Source organism: Camellia sinensis, unplaced genomic scaffold (genome assembly GCF_055761805.1).
Source record: "Camellia sinensis isolate YWXY unplaced genomic scaffold, ASM5576180v1 Unanchor2, whole genome shotgun sequence".
Classification (NCBI taxonomy): Eukaryota; Viridiplantae; Streptophyta; class Magnoliopsida; order Ericales; family Theaceae; genus Camellia; species Camellia sinensis.
In genome coordinates, this window is record NW_028129079.1 from 20,215,957 (window position 1) to 20,238,977 (window position 23,021).

Here is a 23,021-nt window from a genome sequence, read left to right on the forward strand (position 1 = left end):
ATTACTCCATCTCTAAATATTTGTTCATAATTTGAGAAAATAAATATAATATTCTTTTGTTATTGATTTAAAATTCTTTTTTTTTGGGTCTTACGATCTCCATTACCATTAGTTTGGTTTTGTGATCTCTTTTGTGAATTTCTTTGAATTCTCTAACAATTTCAATTATTGTTCTTATTTTACTTGGATTTTGTGATTTTAAAGTTTGGAAAAGGTTCATTAATAATGTTCAGTTATCTCTTTCTGAACAAATAAGAAATATTCGGTTATTTGTTCTCAAACAAATAAACAATGTTCAGACCTGTGCTTTCGAATTTTGGTCATATGTTAGGAAGTTCAATCTTGAAAAAATAACAAATAGTTTTTATTATTTTTGTCATTTTTTTTAAAGAAACTTATCCTTACAAGGTTATCTCTTATGAATTAAGAACACCATCAAAGTTATAAACCTCCTCTGAGCTTTTATTATTATACTTCTCTCGTCTCATGAAGTTGTGGTTGTCGGAAAAAATTTCACTCATTGTCATTACTGGAGAAGTGTAGGTAATCAAATGGTTGATGTAACGCCCCAAAAATAATGACAATAATTCGTTACACAATAATTATCCATTAACGATACATTTCATAATAAGATCTCTTTACATTCATATGATCCAGTTATACAAAATATGACACATGCAATCATACATTCATAATCACTAACTTTGAATCTAAACCATGTGTCATACATAAAAGATATGAAATAAGAGTAAAACAGATAAATAAATGCCTTAATAGTTACAATTTTCCAAGTCGATGCTTGATTATAACCAAAGTGAGTTTAAAACTCAATAGATATAAAGCCCTAGACTTGTACAAAATAAATACAACAAAAACAAAACAAGAAGCTCTTGACTCTAAGTCCTCCTATGCTACGGCCTTGGCGGAGATATATCATCAGCACCTGAAAATATTTTTTCACATAGAGTGAGCCAAAACCCAGTAAAGATATCCTAATACAATGTATGAATCTTGACAGAGTTATAAGGCGAATACATATGCAAAACTCGTGTCAAAACATTTTATATTTCTTTTCAAAAACCCATGCAATGCCAAGTTTATATCACAATTCATGCAATCATTTCCTTTTCAATAGAAAACAGGGCAGTTGATATAACACTGAGAATCTCTAGGACATGTCTGCAAGTAAGCTATAAACATTATCAGTTGCCATTTTTACCAGTATTAACCGGAAGACTCGGCACCTATTCGCTACATAGTACCACAACTGCACTCCTATCTAGATTCACCAATATTTTCACTAATTTTTCTCAAAACAATAAACATTTTTAATGTGTTAAATATGTTACAATGCTCGATGCAAATGGATAAGAAATTAATTTCAATTCATCTAATTTTCATGCAGTTTCTACAACAATCATAGTTATCCTTCACCGATAGTCTAAAACAAATATCTCTAAACAGATAGATAATGTCCCATAAAGATATACTTCCCAAAATCTCAAAATAGGAATGATAATGCATATCCAACTCCACCACTATCATCATCATCATTCCAACTCCATAAAACCCACACCATTTCCATTTCCTCTTTATAAAAATCAAGTGTTCACATTTTTAGACAAAATCCATTCTTTTTTCTATAAATCAATTCCAAGGATAAAAATACATTATTGGCTCACAGTAGCCACTTTATGTTTAGGGATCTTCATTCTTGTTGGATGGATTAATATGTAGATATAGGTCCCATTAGATTATGAACAAGTGGTGCATACCTGGAGCTACGATCTATTTTAGTGTTAGGAAGAAAGGCCGGTGATTAATGAAAACAAAATAGTATTGAAATGTTTAATTCATTTTATTTGCTTGAAAGATGACTTGAGTGCAATAATTAAGAGAGAGTATTATACTTTGATTTTGTAAACTGCGGGAAATTCTTTTTAGTCGAGGAAGAGTGAATTTTTTCCAGTGAATGAAATTGAAGATCACTCCATCCAACCATGATTATTTTAATTAAATTACGATGGCACATGGCTAGGACCATGACCATGATCATTTTTTTGACTATCTTATTTTCTGTGCTGACTAGTTCAAAATGGGATTGAGAGGGAAACAGCAAATTACATGCTTGTTAAGAACTCTGACTGATTGGGAGGTATACGTATAATCGTTAAAAATAAAAAATAAATTATCTCACTTGACCTCCAAACTTCTATTAATCTCCATGATGAACAAACAATACCAGGAGAACTCAAACACTTCGAGCTTGACAAACTCGGGTGTGATTAGGAAGGATAATAGGGCAGGGTGGGGCGGGGCCGGGGATCACACTCCCCGTCCCCGATCCCCGATGGTCGAATTTCCCCCGGCCCCGGTCCCGATCCCCGACGGGGAACCTATCACCGCCCCCGCCCCGCCCCCTAACGGGGATCGGGTTTCCCCGACCCCGAACATTGTTGAAAAAATGGTTTAATATAGGCATATTTTTTAATGGTTTAATATAGGCATAATTTTTAAGTGGGTCCGAAGAGGTGAGTATTCCTTGCCGCGTGGCAAGTAACATGGTGAAGACGGAACGTCAAAACCATTTATGAGTGAATGGGAAGTTGATATCGTTTTCAGGTCTAACATTAATTTTTAGATAAAATTCATTTGAATTTTTTCAATAAAAATTATTGTGGGAATTTAATTTAATTCTAAATTCAAATTTTTGGTTTCTAAGTGGTTTCCTAAAGTTTGTAATTGTGGGAATTTAATTTAATTCTAAATTCAAATTTTAGTTTCCTAAAGTTTGTACCTTTTTTTTTATTGATTAAACTATTCAAATAGTTTAATAATATTTTTTCAAACAGTTAGTACACACTGTTCCACTTAATGGCTTGTTTGATAAAACTATTTAAATAATTTAATAATAAAATATTTCCAACAGTTTTGCACTTGGTCTCTAACGGTACATTTTTCAAAGTTTGAAAAATTGTTTCTAGCAACGGTCAGTTCCCTTTTTCAAACTGTACCTGTTCGGATTTATTTGTACCTGTTCGAGTAAAATATTTGGCTATATATACATCATTTTTCCAGTAGTCCGGAGGATGAAAAATTCAGTCAAATTGTTGTCTTTTTGCTGTCCTAAATTCTACATTTTTTGCATTATTCTTCATATTAGTTTTAGTATAAATTTCAGGGAGTTAGAACACAGGTTTGGTTCGCCGAACAAATTGTTTTGAGTACTACTACAATTTGTGAAGATCATTGTATCCTAGGAGATAGACGCCATTCAACGGTAAGTACCGCAGCGGGGCGAATCTGTCTTAAGGACAGAGTGTCACACACTCGACTTAATCTTTAATTATCTATTCGGTTCAACAAAATAAATTTTGTAAGTTTTATTTTATTTTGTTTGAATTATTTCAAGTTATTTTATCTTACACAGAAGATTGTTCCAACAATCTTAAGACAGATTTGAATTATTCTGTTTACAGAATTTTTCGTTTGTTTCCTTTTTTCATTCTTCGTTTATAGAAAATTCTAACTATAATTTTGTTTTATAAATTAGAATTGATGACTACTGAAATTAATGTCCAAACAAGTACAATTGTGGTGGCTGCAATGACGCCAACCCCCTCTCATGTTGTAACAGTACCGGTAAATCACGGTGAAAAGCCAAAGAAGTTCTCAAGAACTGACTTTAAAAGATGGCAACAGAAAATGTTGTTCTATCTTACAACTCTGAACCTGGCTCGTTTCCTCCGTAAAGATGCTCCTATCTTGAAAGAGGATGAAACTGACCGGCAAGTGGTTGCTGCGGTTGATGCCTGAAAACATGCTGATTTCCTTTGCCGGAACTACATCTTGAACGGACTTGACAACACATTATACAACGTCTGCAGTCCTATCAAGACAGCAAAGGAACTTTGGGAGTCTTTGGAGAAAAAATACAAAACGGAAGATGCCGGCTCAAAAAAATTTGTGGTTGGCAGATTCCTGGATTTTGTAATGGTTGATTTATGTGATCAGCCAAGCTCAAGATTTCCAACTCATTCTGCATGATATTCACGCATAAGGCATATCTCTCAGTGAATCTTTTCAAGTTACAGCCTTAATTGAAAAATTACCAAAAGGCTGGAAGGAATTCAAGAATTACCTCAAACACAAGCGCAGAGAAATTTCTATGGATGAATTAATTGTGCGTTTAAGAATTGAGGAGGACAATCGCAAATCTGAAAAGCGGACTGGTAAGCATCCTATGGAGTCTAAGGCAAATGTGGTGGAACATGCTTCAAAAATCAAAAAACGAAAGTCTTTTGGAGAAAGTTCATCACAAGGCTCTAAACGAGGGAAAAATAAAAAGTATAAGTTTAATGGCAAATGTTACATCTGTGACAAAGAAGGACATCGGGCGAAAGATTGTTGTAGCAAAGGCAAAAACAAAAGAAGAACAAGCAAGAAGCCTGCTCAAGCCCATATGACCGAAGTGGACAATATTTCCAATGGTGTCGATGACATCAATCTTTCTGCAGTTGTTTCCAAGGCAAATATTGTCGAAAATCCTAAAGAATGGTGGGTGGACACTGGTGCTACTCGTCATATTTGTGAGAACAAAAAGATGTTCGCATCTTATTCTACAGTGGACAATGGTGAACAACTCTTTATGGGCAACTCCTCAACTTCCAAAGTTGAAGGACAACGAAAGATTGTACTTAAGATGACATCTGGAAAGGAACTCACTCTCAACAATGTGCTGCATGTACCGGACATTCGCAAGAATCTTGTTTCCGGATCTTTGTTGAGTAAAAATGGGTTTAGGCTAGTATTTGATAGTAATAAATTTGTACTTACTAAGAATGGGATGTATGTAGGAAAATGTTACATGTCTGATGGCCTTTTCAAGTTAAATGTAATGACCGTTGTATCTTCAGTTATTAATAATAATACATCTTCTTCTTATTTGCTTGAGTCTTCAAATTTATGGCATGGTAGATTAGGACATGTTAATTATGGATCTTTGCGTAGATTAATTACTATGGAATGTTTACCTAAATTTGACATTGATTCAAATCATAAATGTAAAATTTGCGTTGAGGCAAAATTATCTAAAACTCATTTTCATTCAATTGAAAGAAGTACGGAACCACTTGAATTAATTCATAGTGACATTTGTGATTTTAAATCAATTCAAACTAGAGGTGGGAAAAAAAAAATATTTTATCACTTTTATAGATGACTATACTAGATATAGTTATATTTATTTAATTCGAACCAAGGATAAAGTTTTGGAAACTTTCATTCAATATAAGAATGAAGTTGAAAATCAACTTGGTAAGAAAATCAAGAAACTTAAAAGTGATAGAGGTGGTGAATATGAATCACCTTTTGGTGAATTTTGTAAAGAACATGGAATAATTCATCAAATCACCGCTCCTTACTTACCTCAGCAAAATGGAATTGCTGAAAGGAAAAATAAGACTTTAAAAGAAATGATGAATGCCATATTAATCAGTTCTGAATTACCTCAGAACTTGTGGGGAGAAGCAATACTTTCTACTGATTATATACTTAATAAAGTACCCCGAAAGAAAGTGAATCAAACACCTTATGAATTGTGACATGGAAGAGTACTATCTTACAAATACTTAAAAGTGTGGGGGTGTTTGGCTAAAGTGGCTATTCCTAGTCCTAAAAAGACTAAGATAGGTCCTAAGACCATTGATTGCATTTTCATTGGTTATGCCAAGAATAGTAGTGCATATCGGTTTTTGATTCATAAATCAGAACATTCTGAAATGCATGTAAATACTATTATTGAATCTCAGAATGCATCTTTATTTGAACATGTATTTCCAAATAAGACTCGACAAGAGACTAGTAACAATAAGAGATCTCATGATGCTATTAATAGTCAGGATCAAGAACATGATCAAGAACAAGAGTTAGATCAAAATGAGGAAGAGGAACTTAGGCGTAGTAAACGTGCTAGAACCTCAAAATCTTTTAATCCAGATTTTCTAACATATTTGTTAGAAAATGAGTCTTTAACTTTTAAAGAGGTTATGTCCAGTCCTGAAGCTCTTTTATGGAAAGAAGGTGTCAACAGTGAAGTTGAACCCATCTTGCAAAATCACACTTGGGAATTAGTGGACTTGCCACCAGGTTGTAAACCTCTTGGGTACAAGTGGATTTTCAAAAGGAAAATGAAAGCGGATGGATCAATTGACAAATACAAGGCAAGACTTGTGGTCAAAGGATTTAGACAAAAAGAAGGTCTTGATTACTTTGACACATACTCACCGGTTACTAGGATAACATCCATTAGAATGCTAATTGCCATTGCATCTCTATACAATCTAGAAATTCATCAAATGGATGTGAAAATCGCTTTCTTAAATGGTGAATTAAATGAAGAAATTTACATGGAACAACCAGAAGGTTTTTCTATTCCAGGAAAAGAAAAGAAAGTGTGTAAATTGGTTAAATCATTATATGGTTTAAAACAAGCGCCAAAGCAATGGCATGAGAAATTTGACAAGGCAATGATGTCAAATGGATTCAAAATTAATGAGTGTGACAAATGTGTTTATATTAAAAACACAGACAAAGGTTATGTCATTGTATGTCTTTATGTAGATGATATGCTCATCATAGGTAGTAATAATGACATGATTAAAACTACCAAAAAAATGTTGAATAAACATTTTGACATGAAGGACATGGGCATTGCTGATGTAATTCTTGGTATGAAAATTACCAAAACATCAGAAGGATATGCTTTGTCACAATCTCATTACATTGAGAAAATACTTGACAAATTCAGCAAAGATGATGATCATCTTGCTAGAACACCTGTAGATGTTAATTTATATCTTTCTAAGAATGTACAGGAAAGTATTTCTCAATTAGAGTATGCCCAAATTATTGGAAGCTTAATGTACTTGATGAACTGCACTCGCCGGGATATAGCTTATGCAGTAAGTAAATTAAGTAGGTATACGAGTAATCCGGGAGTAGAACACTAGAAAGCAATTATAAGGGTTCTAAGATATCTCCGATTCACTCGTAACATTGGGCTGAATTATACAAGATATCCAGCAGTACTTGAAGGATACTGTGATGCAAATTGGATATCGGATACTAGAGACTCAAAGTCCACCAGTGGGTATGTCTTTACTATTGGTGGAGCGACTGTATCTTGGAAATCTTCCAAACAGACTTGCATTGCTAGGTCTACTATGGAATCAGAATTCTTAGCATTAGACAAAGCTGGGGAAGAGGCAAAATGGCTTCGCCACTTCCTTGAAGATATTCCAATGTGGCCAAAATCGGTGCCTGCTATATGCATACATTGTGATAGTCAATCTGCAATTGATAGAGCACAGAGTCATATGTATAACGGTAAATCACGACACATTCGTCGTTGACATAACACCGTGAGACAACTACTCTCTAATGGAATTATTTCCATAGAATATGTTAAGTCTAAAGACAACATAGCGGATCCACTAACCAAAGCGTTAGCAAGAGAGTTAGTTGAGAATTCATCAAGGGGAATGGAACTTAAGTCTATTAAATAAGAGTTACCACAACGGCAACTTAACCTAGTTGACTGGAGATCCTAAGATCAAGGTTCAAAGGACACAACCAAGTTGTGATTGACTTAGAAGGATCACTGAGGAGTCTAACTCTTACCCATTTCTAGAATGAAATAGTGATGTCTGCAGTGTTTTAGGTTAAGTAAAATTTTAATGATTCTTATATCTAGGTAAACCTAGTGGGGTATGATAGGATACTCTTCATAAGAATCACCTATATGAGTGTGAACTAGGCCGGTTCTATGAGATTTGTGAAGGGCTACAATTCTCTAGAGCACTCATGAAAGACCAGGTTGTTCAGGACCAAAATGAACACAATAGTGAGAACTAAACTGTGTCTGGAGATATACTGTGTGAGTTCTATTGTCTTGGTTTATACAAACGGCTGAACAGTTCAAGACATCATGTTCACTGGTTAACTAGTAAACCCGATAATGTCTCACAAGGGAAGGTTCGAAGCCAAAAGCTACCTATCCTTTGCAGAATATTTCCAATTTCTGTACTCTTTGTTATTAGATCATGTTGTTGCATTTTCTCTCAGTCAAATTCCATTCATGTGGGGGATTGTTGGAAAAATGGTTTAATATAAGCATATTTTTTAATGGTTTAATATAGGCATAATTTTTAAATGGGTTCGAAGAGGTGAAGTGTTCCTTGCCGCGTGGCAAGTCACACGGTGAAGACGGAACGTCAAAACCATTTATGAGTGAGTGGAAAGTTGATGCCGTTTTCAGGTCTAACATTAATTTTCAGATAAAATTCATTTGAATTTTTTCAATAAAAATTATTGTGGGAATTTAATTTAATTCTAAATTCTAATTTTGGATTCTTAAGTGGTTTCCTAAAATTTGTAATTGTGGGAATTTAATTTAATTCTAAATTCAAATTTTAGTTTCCCAAAGTTTGTACCTTTTTTTTTTATTGATTAAACTATTCAAATAGTTTAATAATATTTTTCCAAATAGTTAGTACACACTGTTCCACTTAATGGCTTGTTTGATAAAACTATTTAAATAGTTTAATAATAAAATATTTCCAACAGTTTTGCACTTGGTCTGTAACAGTACATTTTTCAAAGTTTGAAAAATTGTTTCTAGCAACGGTCTGTTCTTTTTTTCAAACTGTACCTATTCGGATTCATTTGTACCTGTTCGGGTTAAATATTTGGCTATATATACAGCCTTTTTCTAGCAGTCCGGAGGATGAAAAATTCAGTCAGATTGTTGTCTTTTTGCTGTCCCAAATTCTACATTTTTTGCATTATTCTTCATATTAGTTTTAGTATAAATTTCAGAGAGTTAGAACACAGGTTTGGTTCGCCGAACAAATTGTTTGGAGTACTACTACAATTTGTGAAGATCATTGTATCCTAGGAGATAGACGCTACTCAACCGTAAGTACCGTAGCGGGGCGAATCTGTCTTAAGGATAGAGTGTCACACACTCAACTTGGCCTTTAATTATCTATTCGGTTCAACAAAATAAATTTTGTAATTTTTATTTTATTTTGTTTGAATTATTTCAAGTTATTTTATTTTACACAGAAGATTGTTCCAACAAACATTCCTTGGCCAAAAAAAAAAAAAAACTTCAGAAAATACAACAATTCATCATCAACAACAACAACAACAACATCATCATCATCATCAAGAACAACAGATGTGTATAATAATGAAAACATATTAAATTTGTGTATAATGAAACAGATCTGAAATTGTTTGGGGTCTGTATAATAATGAAAACAGATCTGAAATTTGTGTATAATGAGGCAGATCTGAAACAGATTTGAAATTTGTGAAACAGATCTGAAACAAATCTGAAAAAAAAAAAAAGATCTGATCTTGCAGCTAAGCAACTCTGGGAGTGGTGGTCGGCGATGTGTTCGGTAGGGCAGCTGTGCGTGTTCGAAGCAAAGAATATGAGGTCGTTTCGCAGAAGAGATTGCGGCTGTGAAGGTGGTAGTCATGGCGATTGGGCGACTACGGGAGTGATGGTCGGCGACGTCGAGAAGAGAGGGAGTGGATGAGAGACGCGGTGGTGGTGGTGTGAGCTGGACGGCGGTTGTGGTGGATCTGTGTGAGAGAGAGAGAAGTCAGTGAGTGAGGTAGAGAGAGATGAGAGACGCGACTGTGAGAGAGAGAGAAGTAAAAGTGAGACCCTTTATTTGGTTTATATATATATATATATATATATATGTATATGTGCGTAAAATAGTAATTTCACATCGGGGATAAAACCAGGCCGGGTACGAGGTTGGGACACTTATTTCCGTTACCGGCAGGAATTGATTTTTGAATACCATTCCTGTCCCGTCGAGGGTATTTTTTGGGGAAAACCCGCTCCATTTGAGATTGAGGGGTCAAGTCCCCATCGGACCGGGTTCAAATTGTCATCCATAAATGTGATGGATCAACAACCTAAATCAAATGCAATCTAAAATGCTACAAGTGATTAAAACATTCCCCAATGCAATGCTTCCTCTTCTCAACATTGTTATCATTTTATAGAACACTCAGGCCTCGTTTGGGAACAGGCTAATTTAGTAACTTTTTGGCTATTTAGTTAAAAAGTAGATAAAAAAAACTTATATGTTTGGGATGATTTTTTGGCTAATTACGAAAAGATGTGCAAAAAGTAGAAAGAAAAGAGAATCTTTGACTTTTTGGTATGAGTTGTTAGCTTTTTAGCTAAAAAAATAATTTTTTGACTTTTTAACTAAAAAAGTAAGTCCCCAAACGAGACCTCAGTTAACGACCCAATGTCGTATAATGTATATTTTTAAACGATGAAAGTAAAAACAAGCAACTGTTATCTGCAATCTTTTGAAGGCATCATTACGTAATATTTTTTAAAAACAAAAATCATAGGCCAATCATTTGTTTTTACCATTAATATTTATCATATATAATGTATATGATGTGGCACTCCATAACGAGATATATTACTCCGTTTAGTAGAATTATGAAAAAGTGATTATAGATTATAACTTAACATATTATAATTTATAACTGTGAACATAGATTGTTAATCTGTTTGGTGCAACTGTGACATTATGAATTTAAGCAGTAGAGTAGTGTTTGGTTGATAAGCTGTAAAATAACTTTTTGATATGTAATTGTTCTTTTTACCCTTATATAATATAAAAATGATTATTTTGTAATTTTTTCAGTTTTAATTTTTTTAAAAATTATTTCATTAATAAAAGTTAATATAAGTAGTATTACATAAATTATTATTTTCATTTTTTCATTATAAATCAATTAGCATAAAATTATTTCATTATTTCATTATAAATTAATTAGTGTCAATTAATGGCTTATTTTCATTTTTTCATTATAAATTATTATTTCCATTTTTTCTTTATAAATCAATTAGTATAAAATTATTTCATTTTTTCATTATAAATTAATTAGTGTCAATTAATGGCTTATTTTCATTTTTTCGTATAGATTATTATTTCTATTTTTTCATTATAAATCAATTAGTATAAAATTATTTCATTTTTTCATTATAAATTAATTAGTGTCAATTAATGGCTTATTTTCATTTTTTCATTATAAATTATTATTTTCAATTTTTCATTATAAATCAACTAGTATAAAATTATTTCATTTTTTCATTATAAATTAATTAGTGTCAATTAATGGCTTATTTTCATTTTTTCAATCAATATAAAATTTATTTCATTCATAGCTAAAATGCTTTATTATTATTATTATTTTTTTTTTTTATTTTTTTGATTAAAAAAATACTGAAAACCTCCACACACACACACACACACACACACACAAACTGAGACCCTAGCTCCAGCAGGCACAACTACAATGAGCCGGCACTAGGATTTGAGATAGCCCTGCACGGCTGATAGCGAAGGGGGATGGGGGACGACGACGGAGGCACAAAGAGAAAGAGAGAGACCAACAACAAGAGACAGAGAGAGAGAAACCAACAACAAGAGACAGATCGCGATGGCGAGAGAGAGAGAGATAGATTGCAACGGTTCAAAAAGGGAGAGAGAGACAGATCACGATGGCGACGAGCCAACGTCGGAGAGAGAGAGACAGAGAGAGAACGTCGCGACGAACCAACGCCAGAGAGATAGAAAGAGAACTCCTTGAAATCTTAGCCGAAAATAGTCGCCAAAAATTCTCTCAAACGCCGGAAATCGCCTCTCACGCTCTCTCTGGACGTGAACAATGTTTGAATGTCAAGTTTATATAGTGGTATTTCGATAATTTCTGAATTTTTGAAGGTGCATTTAAGTCATTTCACCCTTCTATAACTAGCTGCACGCATAAGCTCAAAAAAAAAGCCGCCTCTAAAGCAGCTTACAACTTTTAGCTCAACATCAATTAATTTAAGTTATAATCTATCTCTTGTAAGCTCAACCAAACACTCTCAAATGACTTATTTTAAGCCAAAAACTTATTTAAGCTACTTATAAATTGTACCAAACGGGGCTATTGTATCATATCAATAGTAATAGAATGAGAAATTCTAAGAAGTCCAATTCTAAATTATTTGGAAATCATGATTGTACAATTTTGAGATCTGCCCCAAGCAAAAATGCCATCAACATTTGGACAATTCCGTCCTCTTAAGGGGTAAGATAAACGTACATCACGGATGCAACAGAAGAGGATATGATGTAATCTGAATCTTGTCATTTGTTAACCAACTTATTTTACAATCCAGGGAGACATCAGACTCCAAATATTTAGCAAGTGATACAACCAGCAAAATGAGACTTGACTAGACAGCTCGAAATTATTAAAAGAAAAATCTGCATAAGGTCGTAAATAATGAACAGTCAAAAAGAATATTGTTCTCCAAAAAATGGCAGCTATTACATTAGGGAAAAAATAAAATAAAATCTTGATCACGTGTTATCTAAACAGATGCTTTGTACTGGTAAATTCAAGAAAATTAGTTGGAAAAACAATAAAGAAACAAATATATTGCAGAATATTAGCCGGTACATTGACAATGCAATTTGGCTTAGCCGAAGGGTCATCACTATCTTTGTGCCTTCCCAACAGAGTGTAAATATACTGAGACAGACACAATGCTGTTTCACAATGGAAAAAGGCTAGTTAGTCCCATAGCATTTCATGAACATGGCAGAAGTGCAGAATTTAGTACAAACCATTGATGTACAAATGAATGAATACCAAGCATGATGCTCTAAATCCACTGAATAACTAAGCCTAAAAGTACTCATGTGGAGCCAAGGAAAAAGGCGAGGGAGAGATGAAACCCAAATAGGAACACAGAAACAACTGCCGTCAGCAGCATTGCCACTGAAGTAGAATACACCTGCAAGCCGCAAGATTCAGTGCAGCTAAATAAGAGTACTATACTTATAAAACAAGTAATAGTGTGCAGAAGAATGGACTGATCGTATTCAAAGATCCAAACACATGGATGATCTGAGCGCAGAATGAGCAGACAAAAGCAGTAAGATTTCAGTTATTGCTACATGGACATACACTGGACTGACAATAAAGTGAGAAATGCAGCCACATCGACATGGTTGTAAATTTTTCTTTCCATGCAATATTGATCCATCTGTAACAATTTTTTGCAAATTAAAACATGAATAAATGTTGGACAAGATCTCAGGAATCACTTCCACTGTTCATTCATTTTGTGGGTTGCCCTGTCAAATACTATCAGAAACCAATATCCATGGCATGTACTTGTTAGTTCTTACTAACTGTTCTTTTTTCACCTTTTTTTTTAAAAATTAGCTAAAGAATGAAGCATCAATATATGTAGCTAACTAACCAAACAATATAACACGTTTTTCAGTGTGTACTGACACAAAGAATTCATTTTCTTTTTGACAAGTGCAGGTACATGGGTCCACCATGCATGTGGCTTGGCCACGCCATTGCCAGATTAGCTCCTCCAAGAGATCTTGATTCCACATGTCAACCTTGTAAGGTGACACCTAGATCAATTAACTATTGCCACGTGTGCTAGTCAAGGCTAGCCTCAAGTCAAGGCACAGCACTAGGTGGCAATATCCAGGAAAGCCCCATGCAAGCATACTGTTTGGCGGAGCATGCCTCCACACTGAAGTGACACTTAACCATCTTCCAGCCAACACATACTAGTTACACTAGTTCTTTTCTTTGCATCATAAATGAATAAATGTAGAACATTATGCAGGCACAGTATGCGAACTAGTGCACCTTTGATACAAATACAAAGTAATATTCATAGACACACCTTCACAATATTGTCAGCATACTTCATGACCATCGATACAGCAATGCCACTGCAAAGATAACAAATTAATTCATACTGGAAGAAATAAATTTAGATATGTAAAATGGAACTATTTAAATTAATCATAAGTCAACAGGAAAAACCAAAGTTCATATGTAATTGAGCTATTTAGCTAAGTGAATTGATTTACTCAAGTAGCAGGCGCTCCACAGGGTGCATTCTTTTACTACAGCCAACAATCAACAAAAATTTATGGATGCCCTTTCTTCCTTTCAGAAAAGGAAATGAAACCCCCCCCCCCCCCCAAAAAAAAAAAACTTACAAATAAAAGGAGCAAAAAAAATCCCTCAACTAAAAACTAAATTACAAAAAGGAACTAGTTTATATTATGAAGTTCACAGTATTAGATTATGTTAAGAGGGAAAAAGGATTTTTTTTATTTAAATAAGTAATATGCAGAAAAAGGACATTCAGTACAAGATTATGCATGGCAGAAAACTAAAAAAAGGACAGTTCATGCTAGAGACCATCTCACTTATCAAAGTCACAACTGATAGTCAAATAGATGATGTAAAACCAGTAATGTACGAGAAAACTGTCATGGACTCTCACCATGGTCCAATAAGTGGTTCTGACATACAGTATTCTTTGTAAAATTCTTTATAAAAAAAATTGGCCTTGATGGAAACGACTTTTCCGTTGGGACCACATTTCATTTATATACTACACATATATCTATGAGATGGTACTGTCTAATAAAATAATTGTAGAAATTGACATGCTTGAAAATTTTATTCCACTTAATAGTTGAGATTACCCAACCTAAGGTAGTGGAATAATTTCCGTTAGAATAATAAATAATGAATTTAGTACAAGTTGTGTCTTTTACTACCACACATTGCACAGGCTAGTGTCCATTAATGTTTACCAACAATGCAAGCAATAAACATTTCCTCAACCCCGTCTGAATATCTGACCTCAAGAAGTTTGAAGTGAGTTTATAATAATCTACAAAATTTGCCAAATGTTCACATTCCTACGGGGGAGTGATCTCTATCAAATCAGAAAATTTGGAACTAGAAAGGAAAAAAGCTATCGATGGATGATACCAATTCAATCTTATTACCTTAGTGCATGGTTAAGAATCATGAGAGTTGTAATTAATGAGTATCCGTGGAAGAACCCCCTGTAAAAGAAAATTTTTACTCATGAAATATAAAGAAATTATGAATTCATTTAAGCACCGCAACAGGAGAACTGGACTAGTTAAGTAACAAACTAGTCATAGACAAACATGTCAAAAACATATTGAATCTGCCAACTTATGAAGTCAAGCCAAAAAGAAGGAAAAGGAGAGAGAGAGAGAGAGAATGCAACCACCATTCTGTTTTCCTCAAAAGAAATGACATTTAGTTTCTGTTCTAGTTTTCTCTAGTAGTTGTAAGGCAGGGAAGTTGGAAATTGTAGTATCGAGATACTTCAAAGCAGGGCTAATGAGATGCAATAGAAAATAACATGCCACAAGGAGACATACCTATATATTGTGAGAAAAGAGAAAAAGTTACTTTCTCATTGATAAAGATCCCAATTATCATCCAAATCACTTTATTCAATATTTTTAAATACAATCATAGGACTACATGATGCAAATGTAACCCACCTAAACTCTTAACATATGCGGTGTTTAACCCGCTATGTGTTGAAGGTGAACTCAAAACTTTGTAGAGGTCATCATGGTCAAATCCAAAAGCAGAATAAAAACAAAGAGCATTTCAGAATTACTTGTTCATGACAGCATCAAAATCTTGAATCAGTATTGCAATAGCATTTGTTAGAATTTCCCATCTTTACCTTCACCTACTCCACTACACACTCCACTTCTCCTACCTCCACTTCACCACACACTCCACTTCACCTAACCCACTATCACCTCCACTACACCTTCACCTAACCCACTATCACCTCCACTACACCTACTACCACATTTTCTTCTATATATAGATTGTATAGGAATTGTAATTAATAAATCTTGTACAACATCAATCAGATATCAATCAATAATACATATATTTTTACATGGTATCAGAGCAGGTTTAGAACCTAATATTTTCGCTTCCCCGGCGGGCGGCAACCTCACCTTAGCCGCCCGCCGGACCTCAACCTAGTCTACTAAAATTTTCTATACATACCTTCTCTACAGATGCAGCTCTGAAACAAGTCCCGACTCCAGACTTCTCTACAGATTGTTGTTCTTCGATTTCTTCATCTAAGGGGTTGGTGCATAGCCATAGCTTTTGGAATATACTAGACCAGTTATCTGGGTTCCGCTGAAATTTGCTGTGAAGATCAACTAGGGTACAAGAAAAGATGATGATCATGAGAAGGAGACTGGCTTGCTGTTCTCGGGACAGAGAGATTAGCCTTGACTTTGATGAACAAGAGAGAATAATGACATATAATGGCCTAGAGAGTTGCATTCTTAACAGTCGTTCTTACGAAAATGAAAGCGGCTTGTTCTTGAAAGCCAGTATTTCCCTCTTTCTCTCTCTTGTTTGGAGATGGTGAAGCAGAGCACATGGTTTTGTCTCCTCTTTTGCTTTATTTTATTGTCCCCTCTTTTGCTTTATTTTATTTGGTCAAGTCATGAGTACACAAAGCCACACGTAAACATGGTTTTGTCTCCTCTTTTGCTTTATTTTATTGTCCCCTCTTTTGCTTTATTTTATTTGGTCAAGTCATGAGTACACAAAGCCACACGTAAACAACTACACCACCGCCCCCCCAACATTATCTTTCTTTATTTATTTTATCTTCTCTTTTTTATTCAAAAAAAAAAAAAAAAAAAAACAACCACGTTATTTCTCCCTTTTCTTTTATTTTAATATATATATATATATTTATATTTTTTTATTATAATATATTTTTCCTATCTCTCTGTTTGTTTTATTTTATTTTCTTTTTTTTCCATCAATATTTCCTTATTCTACAACTCGTTAGTGAGCATCTCCAAATATTTTTATCTATTTTCTTTATCCGTTGTTTTATTTTATTTTGTTTTTATTCTTAAACAAAACAACAACACCAAATAACACCACAAACATTCCACACACTTGTCATTTTTTCATGCCGGGGATCAATCCCGATCACCATTTTACACAAAAAAAAAAAAAAAAAAAAAAAAACCAACAACACAAATCGAAACAGTGGGATTTTTCTTCTCTACTCTGCCGCAGGTCTCTTCTTCTTGCCTCCGTCCTGGGCGGCCCTTGCCGGTGTTGCCTCAGTGCTTCCTTGTCCACCGAGCACGTTCACTCCCCCATACTCCTCCACTGCAGCATATGGCGGCCCTCCAAATCGGAACATCACGGTGGCCTTCCGCTTCAGCTCCTTGTTTTCTGTCTTTAGCACACTTATCTCTGCTCGCGCATCCTTATACATGCGTTGGAGCAGAGCCAGCTGGGAGTTTAAATGCTGCACCTCATTTGTTCTACTCTGCAGCCGGTTCGACAAGTTTGTGACCGCCGTCATGCTTTCCACACATGCCTTCAGAGTATACTGATTGGCCTCCACATCCGACTGCACCGCCATTTTTTGCTCCACCGACCGCATCGGAAAGTTCAATGGAGCAAAACCAGAGGTGTTTGGTTGCGGTTCACTGGACACCGCACCAGTTATTTCTCCTGTGGGCTCGTTCAGTTCTGGAAAGAGCGTGAGCAGGTTCTGGGTAGCTGGACGGGAAGACGAGGCCATGTTTTTTGGGTTGCTAAGTGTTTCAGCGAAATAGCAATTTCAGACTGGTAATGTTCGGAAGGGTTGGTGACAGAATGGCAACAGAGTGTTCCAGAATCTCTTTCTCAGAAACGGAAGAGTTTTTTCAAAGGATTTTCGGCGGTTTCAGACTGGTTTGCACAGCCTCCGCCTCAACCTTGGTTAAATAGTCGAGGCAGCCACGCGCATCGCGCGCCTCTTACCACCAGCCGACAAACGGGCACGCAAGCCAAGGCGCCCACGTGCCTCGCCATCATGTCCGGCACACCTTTTGATGAATTGGGCACGCCTTTTGATGGCACGCCTTTTTATGGATTGGGCACGCCTTTTGATGGCACGCCTTTTGAAAAATTGAGCGCACCTTTTGAGGATGCGATTTTTTATGGGTCCGACAAGACTCTGTAAACTGTCCCGACATTGATTCCGGTTAGCTCCTTTATGGGTCCGACAAGACTCTGTAAACTGTCCCGACATTGATTCCGGTTAGTTTCTACAAGGGTCCAGCAAGACTCCGTAAACTGTCACAACATTGTCTTCTACAACGGTCCGACATGACCCCATAAACTGTCTTCTACAACGGTCCGACATGACCCCATAAACTGTCTTCTACAAACGGTCCGACATGACCCCATAAACTGTCTTCTACATCGATCTGACACCACCAGTGTCCTCTACAACGTTATGACACCCCATACAGTGTCTTCACCAACGGTCTGACACGACCATACAGTGTCTCCTATCCTTTTTTATTTTTATGTATTTTCTTGTTTTGTTACTCTCTCCAAACTCAAGTTGGTTAGTTTCTCTCCTCCTTGAGTTTGCGGGGGGCTGTTAGAATTTCCCATCTTTACCTTCACCTACTCCACTACACACTCCACTTCTCCTACCTCCACTTCACCACACACTCCACTTCACCTAACCCACTATCACCTCCACTACACCTTCACCTAACCCACTATCACCTCCACTACACCTACTACCACATTTTCTTCTATATATAGATTGTATAGGAATTGTAATTAATAAATCTTGTACAACATCAATCAGATATCAATCAATAATACATATATTTTTACAGCATTGAAGCCCATCCCAAAGACGTATAACCAGAAGTTCTGCACATTTGTGTTCCTTGAAGGACGCTTTTTAATTATAGCTTGCAGAATACAGAAGCAAACATAATAACAAGAATGACTACTAAGGTACTCAGTTGAGATTTCCCACTACTTTCCTTCCGGCACAGCATCAATTAAGATACTCACTTGGGAGTTCTAACATAACTAACTATGTACCAACCAAAACCAAGCAATCCTGATTATATACTGTTGGCTGAGCAATTCATTTGAGCAGTAATCATGCTTTAAACATGAACTGCAGTTCCAGACAATAAAAGAAACATTGTCAAAGTATTTACCTCTGTGTAAACTCCAGCAAAACCACTTAGAAGTGCCATGACCTGCATGGGAATTATTGAATGTTACAATAAGTACGAAAAAATAAGAAAACTCAAGCTTTCTCTTCAATTAGTGAATCAAGCTTCTCACAATGGCCATCACCCAACCTTCAAAAGGAGTTTGAAGAACTCGATCAGAACTGCACAAACAATAGTAAGAATGAGCCAATAAAGACACAAACAATCTAAATGACGAAACAATCCAAAACTACTAGTCAGAACTGCACAAACAATGTCATTCTGTAAGAAAAAGCAAATAAAAACACAACAAGAAATTCTAAATGATAAAACAATCCAAAACTAGAAAGCAATGAACAATCCTCCTCCGTCCTCAAACACAAAAACATGATTAGAGAAATTGACATTGAAGAAATACTTTTAGGTATAAGCAGAATATTACATTAAACATTTTACAAAACTTTATATCAACACTCAGGCCACAAGCTAGAGTTACCATGTACATTCAGCATACATGCAAATCCAATTGAAACATCGAGCAACAGCCTTAAAGAGAGTTTCAAGGCCATTGTACTAAATAGACTAGAAACAATGACGTGTGTCAGCAAAATCTGAACTAATAAAATTTGAAGACCCCTCAAGAGCACAATTAAAAGATGATCAAGGTCACTCTTACGATGGATTCAGTTGTGCTGTGGTGCACCCTGCACATAATAGAATGAAGGCAGCCCACTGAATCTCACTTAACCTGAAAGAAAATAACAACTAGAGCACAACATCTAACAAGAATCTTAATGTCCTGTTCATTTCAGTGTTTCTTCTTAGGTAAACCTAGAAAAGAAAAGAAAAGAAAAAATATTTTGTTCTTTGCTCACTACTCAGATTGGCATTGCCAGCTCAGTTTACTTCTCATTAGTTGGTAAAAAGCTCGGTTCATGGATCCTTCTATTCATGGATATTAGTGATGATACCAAAAAACTTATGTTGACATGGAATTTAACCTCAAAAATTTGTACTTTTTCAATTTTTCTACTTCCTCTTTCATATGAAGAACATAATTCCTAGTGCAAATGACAGGAGGACTTACTTCCTCTTAAGAATAATTCTGTATAACACACCAGTACTGATAATATTGAGGTTCTTCAGTATCTGGTACCCCGGGGCATCCACATAAGCAAAGATGTAATACTGCCAGATAAAGTCATGTTTAAGAAATCAGGAAGGCCAAAGCCACTGCCACCTGTGAAAAAAAAGAAAAGAAAAGAAAAGAAATGCAACTTACCTGAAGCAAATTTTTTATGAGGTAAAGCGCTGCTGGTATGGCGTATACACTAACTTCATCCAATGTCGTACTCAACCTAATAGCATCAGGACATGTATAAGAACACAGTTTTAGCCAAAGCAGATTCACATATTCCAAAACTGAGGGACAGGAAAAAAACAATAATGTATAGAGAGAAAGAGATGAAAGAAATGACCTGTTATCATCAGTAACGCCTTCATTTCTCCAGATTCTTACCAAGGCTGCAAGTGATAATGCACATTTCAAAGCCTCTACCTAATTCCAAAAGAATGAAGCAAGAAAGTCAACTTTAACTTTCATAACATCAATTCTATGATCATCCTATCCTACTATAACTTGAATAATCATAACAGCCTTAACATTTATCAATAGAAAATAATCATAATAGCCTTAACAGTGCTAGTTTAGTTCATGTCTTTTGAACCATCTCAGCCGGAGAATATTATTTCCTCACCATGAAATTTGCAGTTGTAACACTGTAATCGTACTTTCCAGCTCTCTTGGACCAGACAATGAGTATAGCCTGTGAACTTGTTAGAGCAGTCAATGCAAGTGTAACAATTGACCTATAACAATAAGGAAGTATTGTTAAAGAGATGATTTTTCTCTAATCTGACCAATAGGAGTGGCGTGATGCATTAGAATTGAATAATGGGTCTTACTTGCACCTCCACTTCAACTGTTCACTAGAGCTGCCTCCTAAGGTGGCCATGTTGCCAACAGGAACTGCAAGGTCAATAGTTATTATGAGGACTACAGGAATGCAGATTACATGAAAAGCATGATAGGTTACTCATTGGGCGGGGCTGCTCATCAAGTTCAAGTTTGAGCTTTAACGAAAACATACCACCTGAAAAAGCTTTTCCGAGTAAGTTGTCTATATCATCACTGATTGCATCCTCATCTTTATCCTAAAAGTTCCATAGATCAATGGAAACACAAGGCAGAAGGAGCTGAATGTGCTTGAAATAATCCAAGTTTCTTGGCACATAAAGAAAATGACAGACCAAAAAAACATATATACGACTATTCAATGGGGATAACTCAACTAAAGTGTATTAGGTATGTGTATCTATCTATCTATCTATCTACACAGAATCAGCCCGTACCATGTACTGGCTTAATCTGGCCCTGCATTTTCTTCATAGGGCTGGTAGGTTCCGCCCCTGATCTTAAGACCCACAAGGTTAAGCAACTTGAAGAAATCACAACAACAACAACAAAAAATGAAAACAGTTGTTAAGATTATTAGCAAGCAGCATAAAAACTTCAAAAAGCATAAAAGAAAAGAGTAAGAGGAATTCACATGGCCTAAGTTTAAGAAAAATGAAAATTAGGATGAATGAATCAAAAGAAGTACAACTAGTTGTAGTAGGCATCAGAAATGAATTCATCAAAACTTGATCAATTGTATTGGAGCAGAGAGGGAAGAGAAGCATGTGAGATTGCAGATAATCGAATTGGACAAACGATGATTATAAGATTGAGAAGATACAATACGATACGATACAATACAAGAAATGGAAGCTAAGTTTTGTTTATTAGGGTTGATTTAAATTGATTGCAAGCTGTAATCATGTAATCAACGGATTAGAGTAAAGAAAAGGAGAAAAAGGGGCAAAACCTCATCTTTGATTTTTCGATACTCCATTGGACTGAGCGAATCAGCTGTTCTTTTCTTGCCCCTCCCTCCAAAATCAAATCTCTCTCTCTCTCGCTCTCTCTCTCTCTCTGGGTGTAGTGTTGTAAGCGTAGTGTTGAACTGCAAGCTTTTTGTTTTCATCCAGAGTATTCCAAAGATCTCAAATCAAATGACAAAGAAATGTGAAAGAACATAAATAAAGATCTAAATTGTGGTGCCGCCCCGGTGGAGCAACGATCCGCTAGAGTGATTTTTACTTAAAAGATTTTGTGTGATATATTAGAGTGATTTTTACTTAAAAGATTTTGTGTGATATATTATAGGGTTGAAATTTATTGGCAAGTCACATTAATTTTTCTAATGTGATTTGTCAGTAAATTTCAACCATAGAATATAATACTCTAAGAAATTTTAGTAAAATTTCACTCTAAAAAATCCTTGGTGGCCGTGGTGAAGTTGGAATGCATGTTTTCCAAAAACAAAATAGTAAAGGGTATGTTTGGTTTGAATTTGGGAGATGAGTTTTAGAGATAAAAAGTACGAAAAGTTGTTTGGTTTGATTTTTTTCAAAAGATGTTTTGGAAAATTATTTTGAGAGAGAGTTTTGGAAAAAGTGATTGATTTGATGTGTATAAGAGAGAGATTTGTTTGAAAAACTTGTAAACCAAACAAGTTTTGGGAAATTTTTTTGAAAAAATTTGTTTGGTTTGATTACTTTTAAAAACTTATTTGTAGAGAATTTTTTCCAAAATTTTTTGAGAAACACAAACCAAACAAGGCCAAAAAGTACGAAAAGTTGTTTGGTTTGGTTTTTTTCAAAAGATATTTTGAAAAATTATTTTGAGAGAGAGTTTTGGAAAAAGTGATTGATTTGATGTGTGTGAGAGAGAGAAATTTGTTTGGAAAACTTGTTTGGTTTACAAGTTTTGAGAAATTTTTTTGAAAAAATTTGTTTGGTTTGATTACTTTTAAAAACTTATTTGTAGAGAAAATTTCCCAAAAAATTTTCAGAAATACAAACCAAACGAACCCAAAACTTTTTAAAACAATTTTTTAGTTTTTTTTCGTCGGCGTCGTTGTG

The 23,021-nt window shown here is 35.1% G+C and overlaps 1 protein-coding gene across 14 annotated transcripts; it reads right to left on the reverse strand.

Annotated features, from left to right (window-relative positions):
• Positions 1-12,349: 12,349 nt before the first annotated feature.
• Positions 12,350-22,181, reverse strand: LOC114288931 (CMP-sialic acid transporter 4). 14 transcript variants are annotated; one of them, XM_082912157.1, is made up of 18 exons: positions 21,923-22,180; positions 21,408-21,493; positions 21,146-21,209; positions 20,961-21,024; positions 20,753-20,864; positions 20,474-20,553; positions 20,278-20,353; positions 20,083-20,183; positions 19,672-19,743; positions 19,129-19,177; positions 18,998-19,040; positions 18,661-18,740; positions 15,599-15,639; positions 14,943-15,002; positions 14,007-14,042; positions 13,817-13,865; positions 12,804-12,898; positions 12,350-12,650 (listed from the first exon to the last, which is right to left on the reverse strand). In XM_082912157.1, exons 2-18 carry the CDS (start codon positions 21,408-21,410, stop codon positions 12,599-12,601), a joined length of 1,077 nt encoding a protein of 358 aa, XP_082768283.1. In that variant the 5' UTR covers positions 21,411-21,493; positions 21,923-22,180; the 3' UTR covers positions 12,350-12,598. The 14 variants fall into 14 exon arrangements, 10 of the variants coding, with proteins under 10 accessions (XP_082768283.1, XP_082768277.1, XP_082768275.1 ...); XR_014358381.1 differs by lacking the exon at positions 21,408-21,493 and having other exon boundaries at positions 12,729-12,898; XM_082912151.1 differs by lacking the exon at positions 21,408-21,493 and having other exon boundaries at positions 18,661-18,699; positions 18,999-19,040.
• Positions 22,182-23,021: the final 840 nt, after the last annotated feature.

What these genes read in the sequence shown, in the direction of transcription:
- LOC114288931 (XM_082912149.1), bottom strand. Translation starts at nt 22,081, where the DNA reads ATGAAAACAAAAAGCTTGCAGTTCAACACTACGCTTACAACACTACAC. An exon ending in AAGGTTGGGTGATGGCCATT is followed by an intron (nt 19,041 to 19,128) that starts GTGAGAAGCTTG and finishes ATTCCCATGCAG; the next exon opens with GTCATGGCACTTCTAAGTGG. An exon ending in ATGCTGACAATATTGTGAAG is followed by an intron (nt 12,899 to 13,816) that starts GTGTGTCTATGA and finishes TGCGGCTTGCAG; the next exon opens with GTGTATTCTACTTCAGTGGC.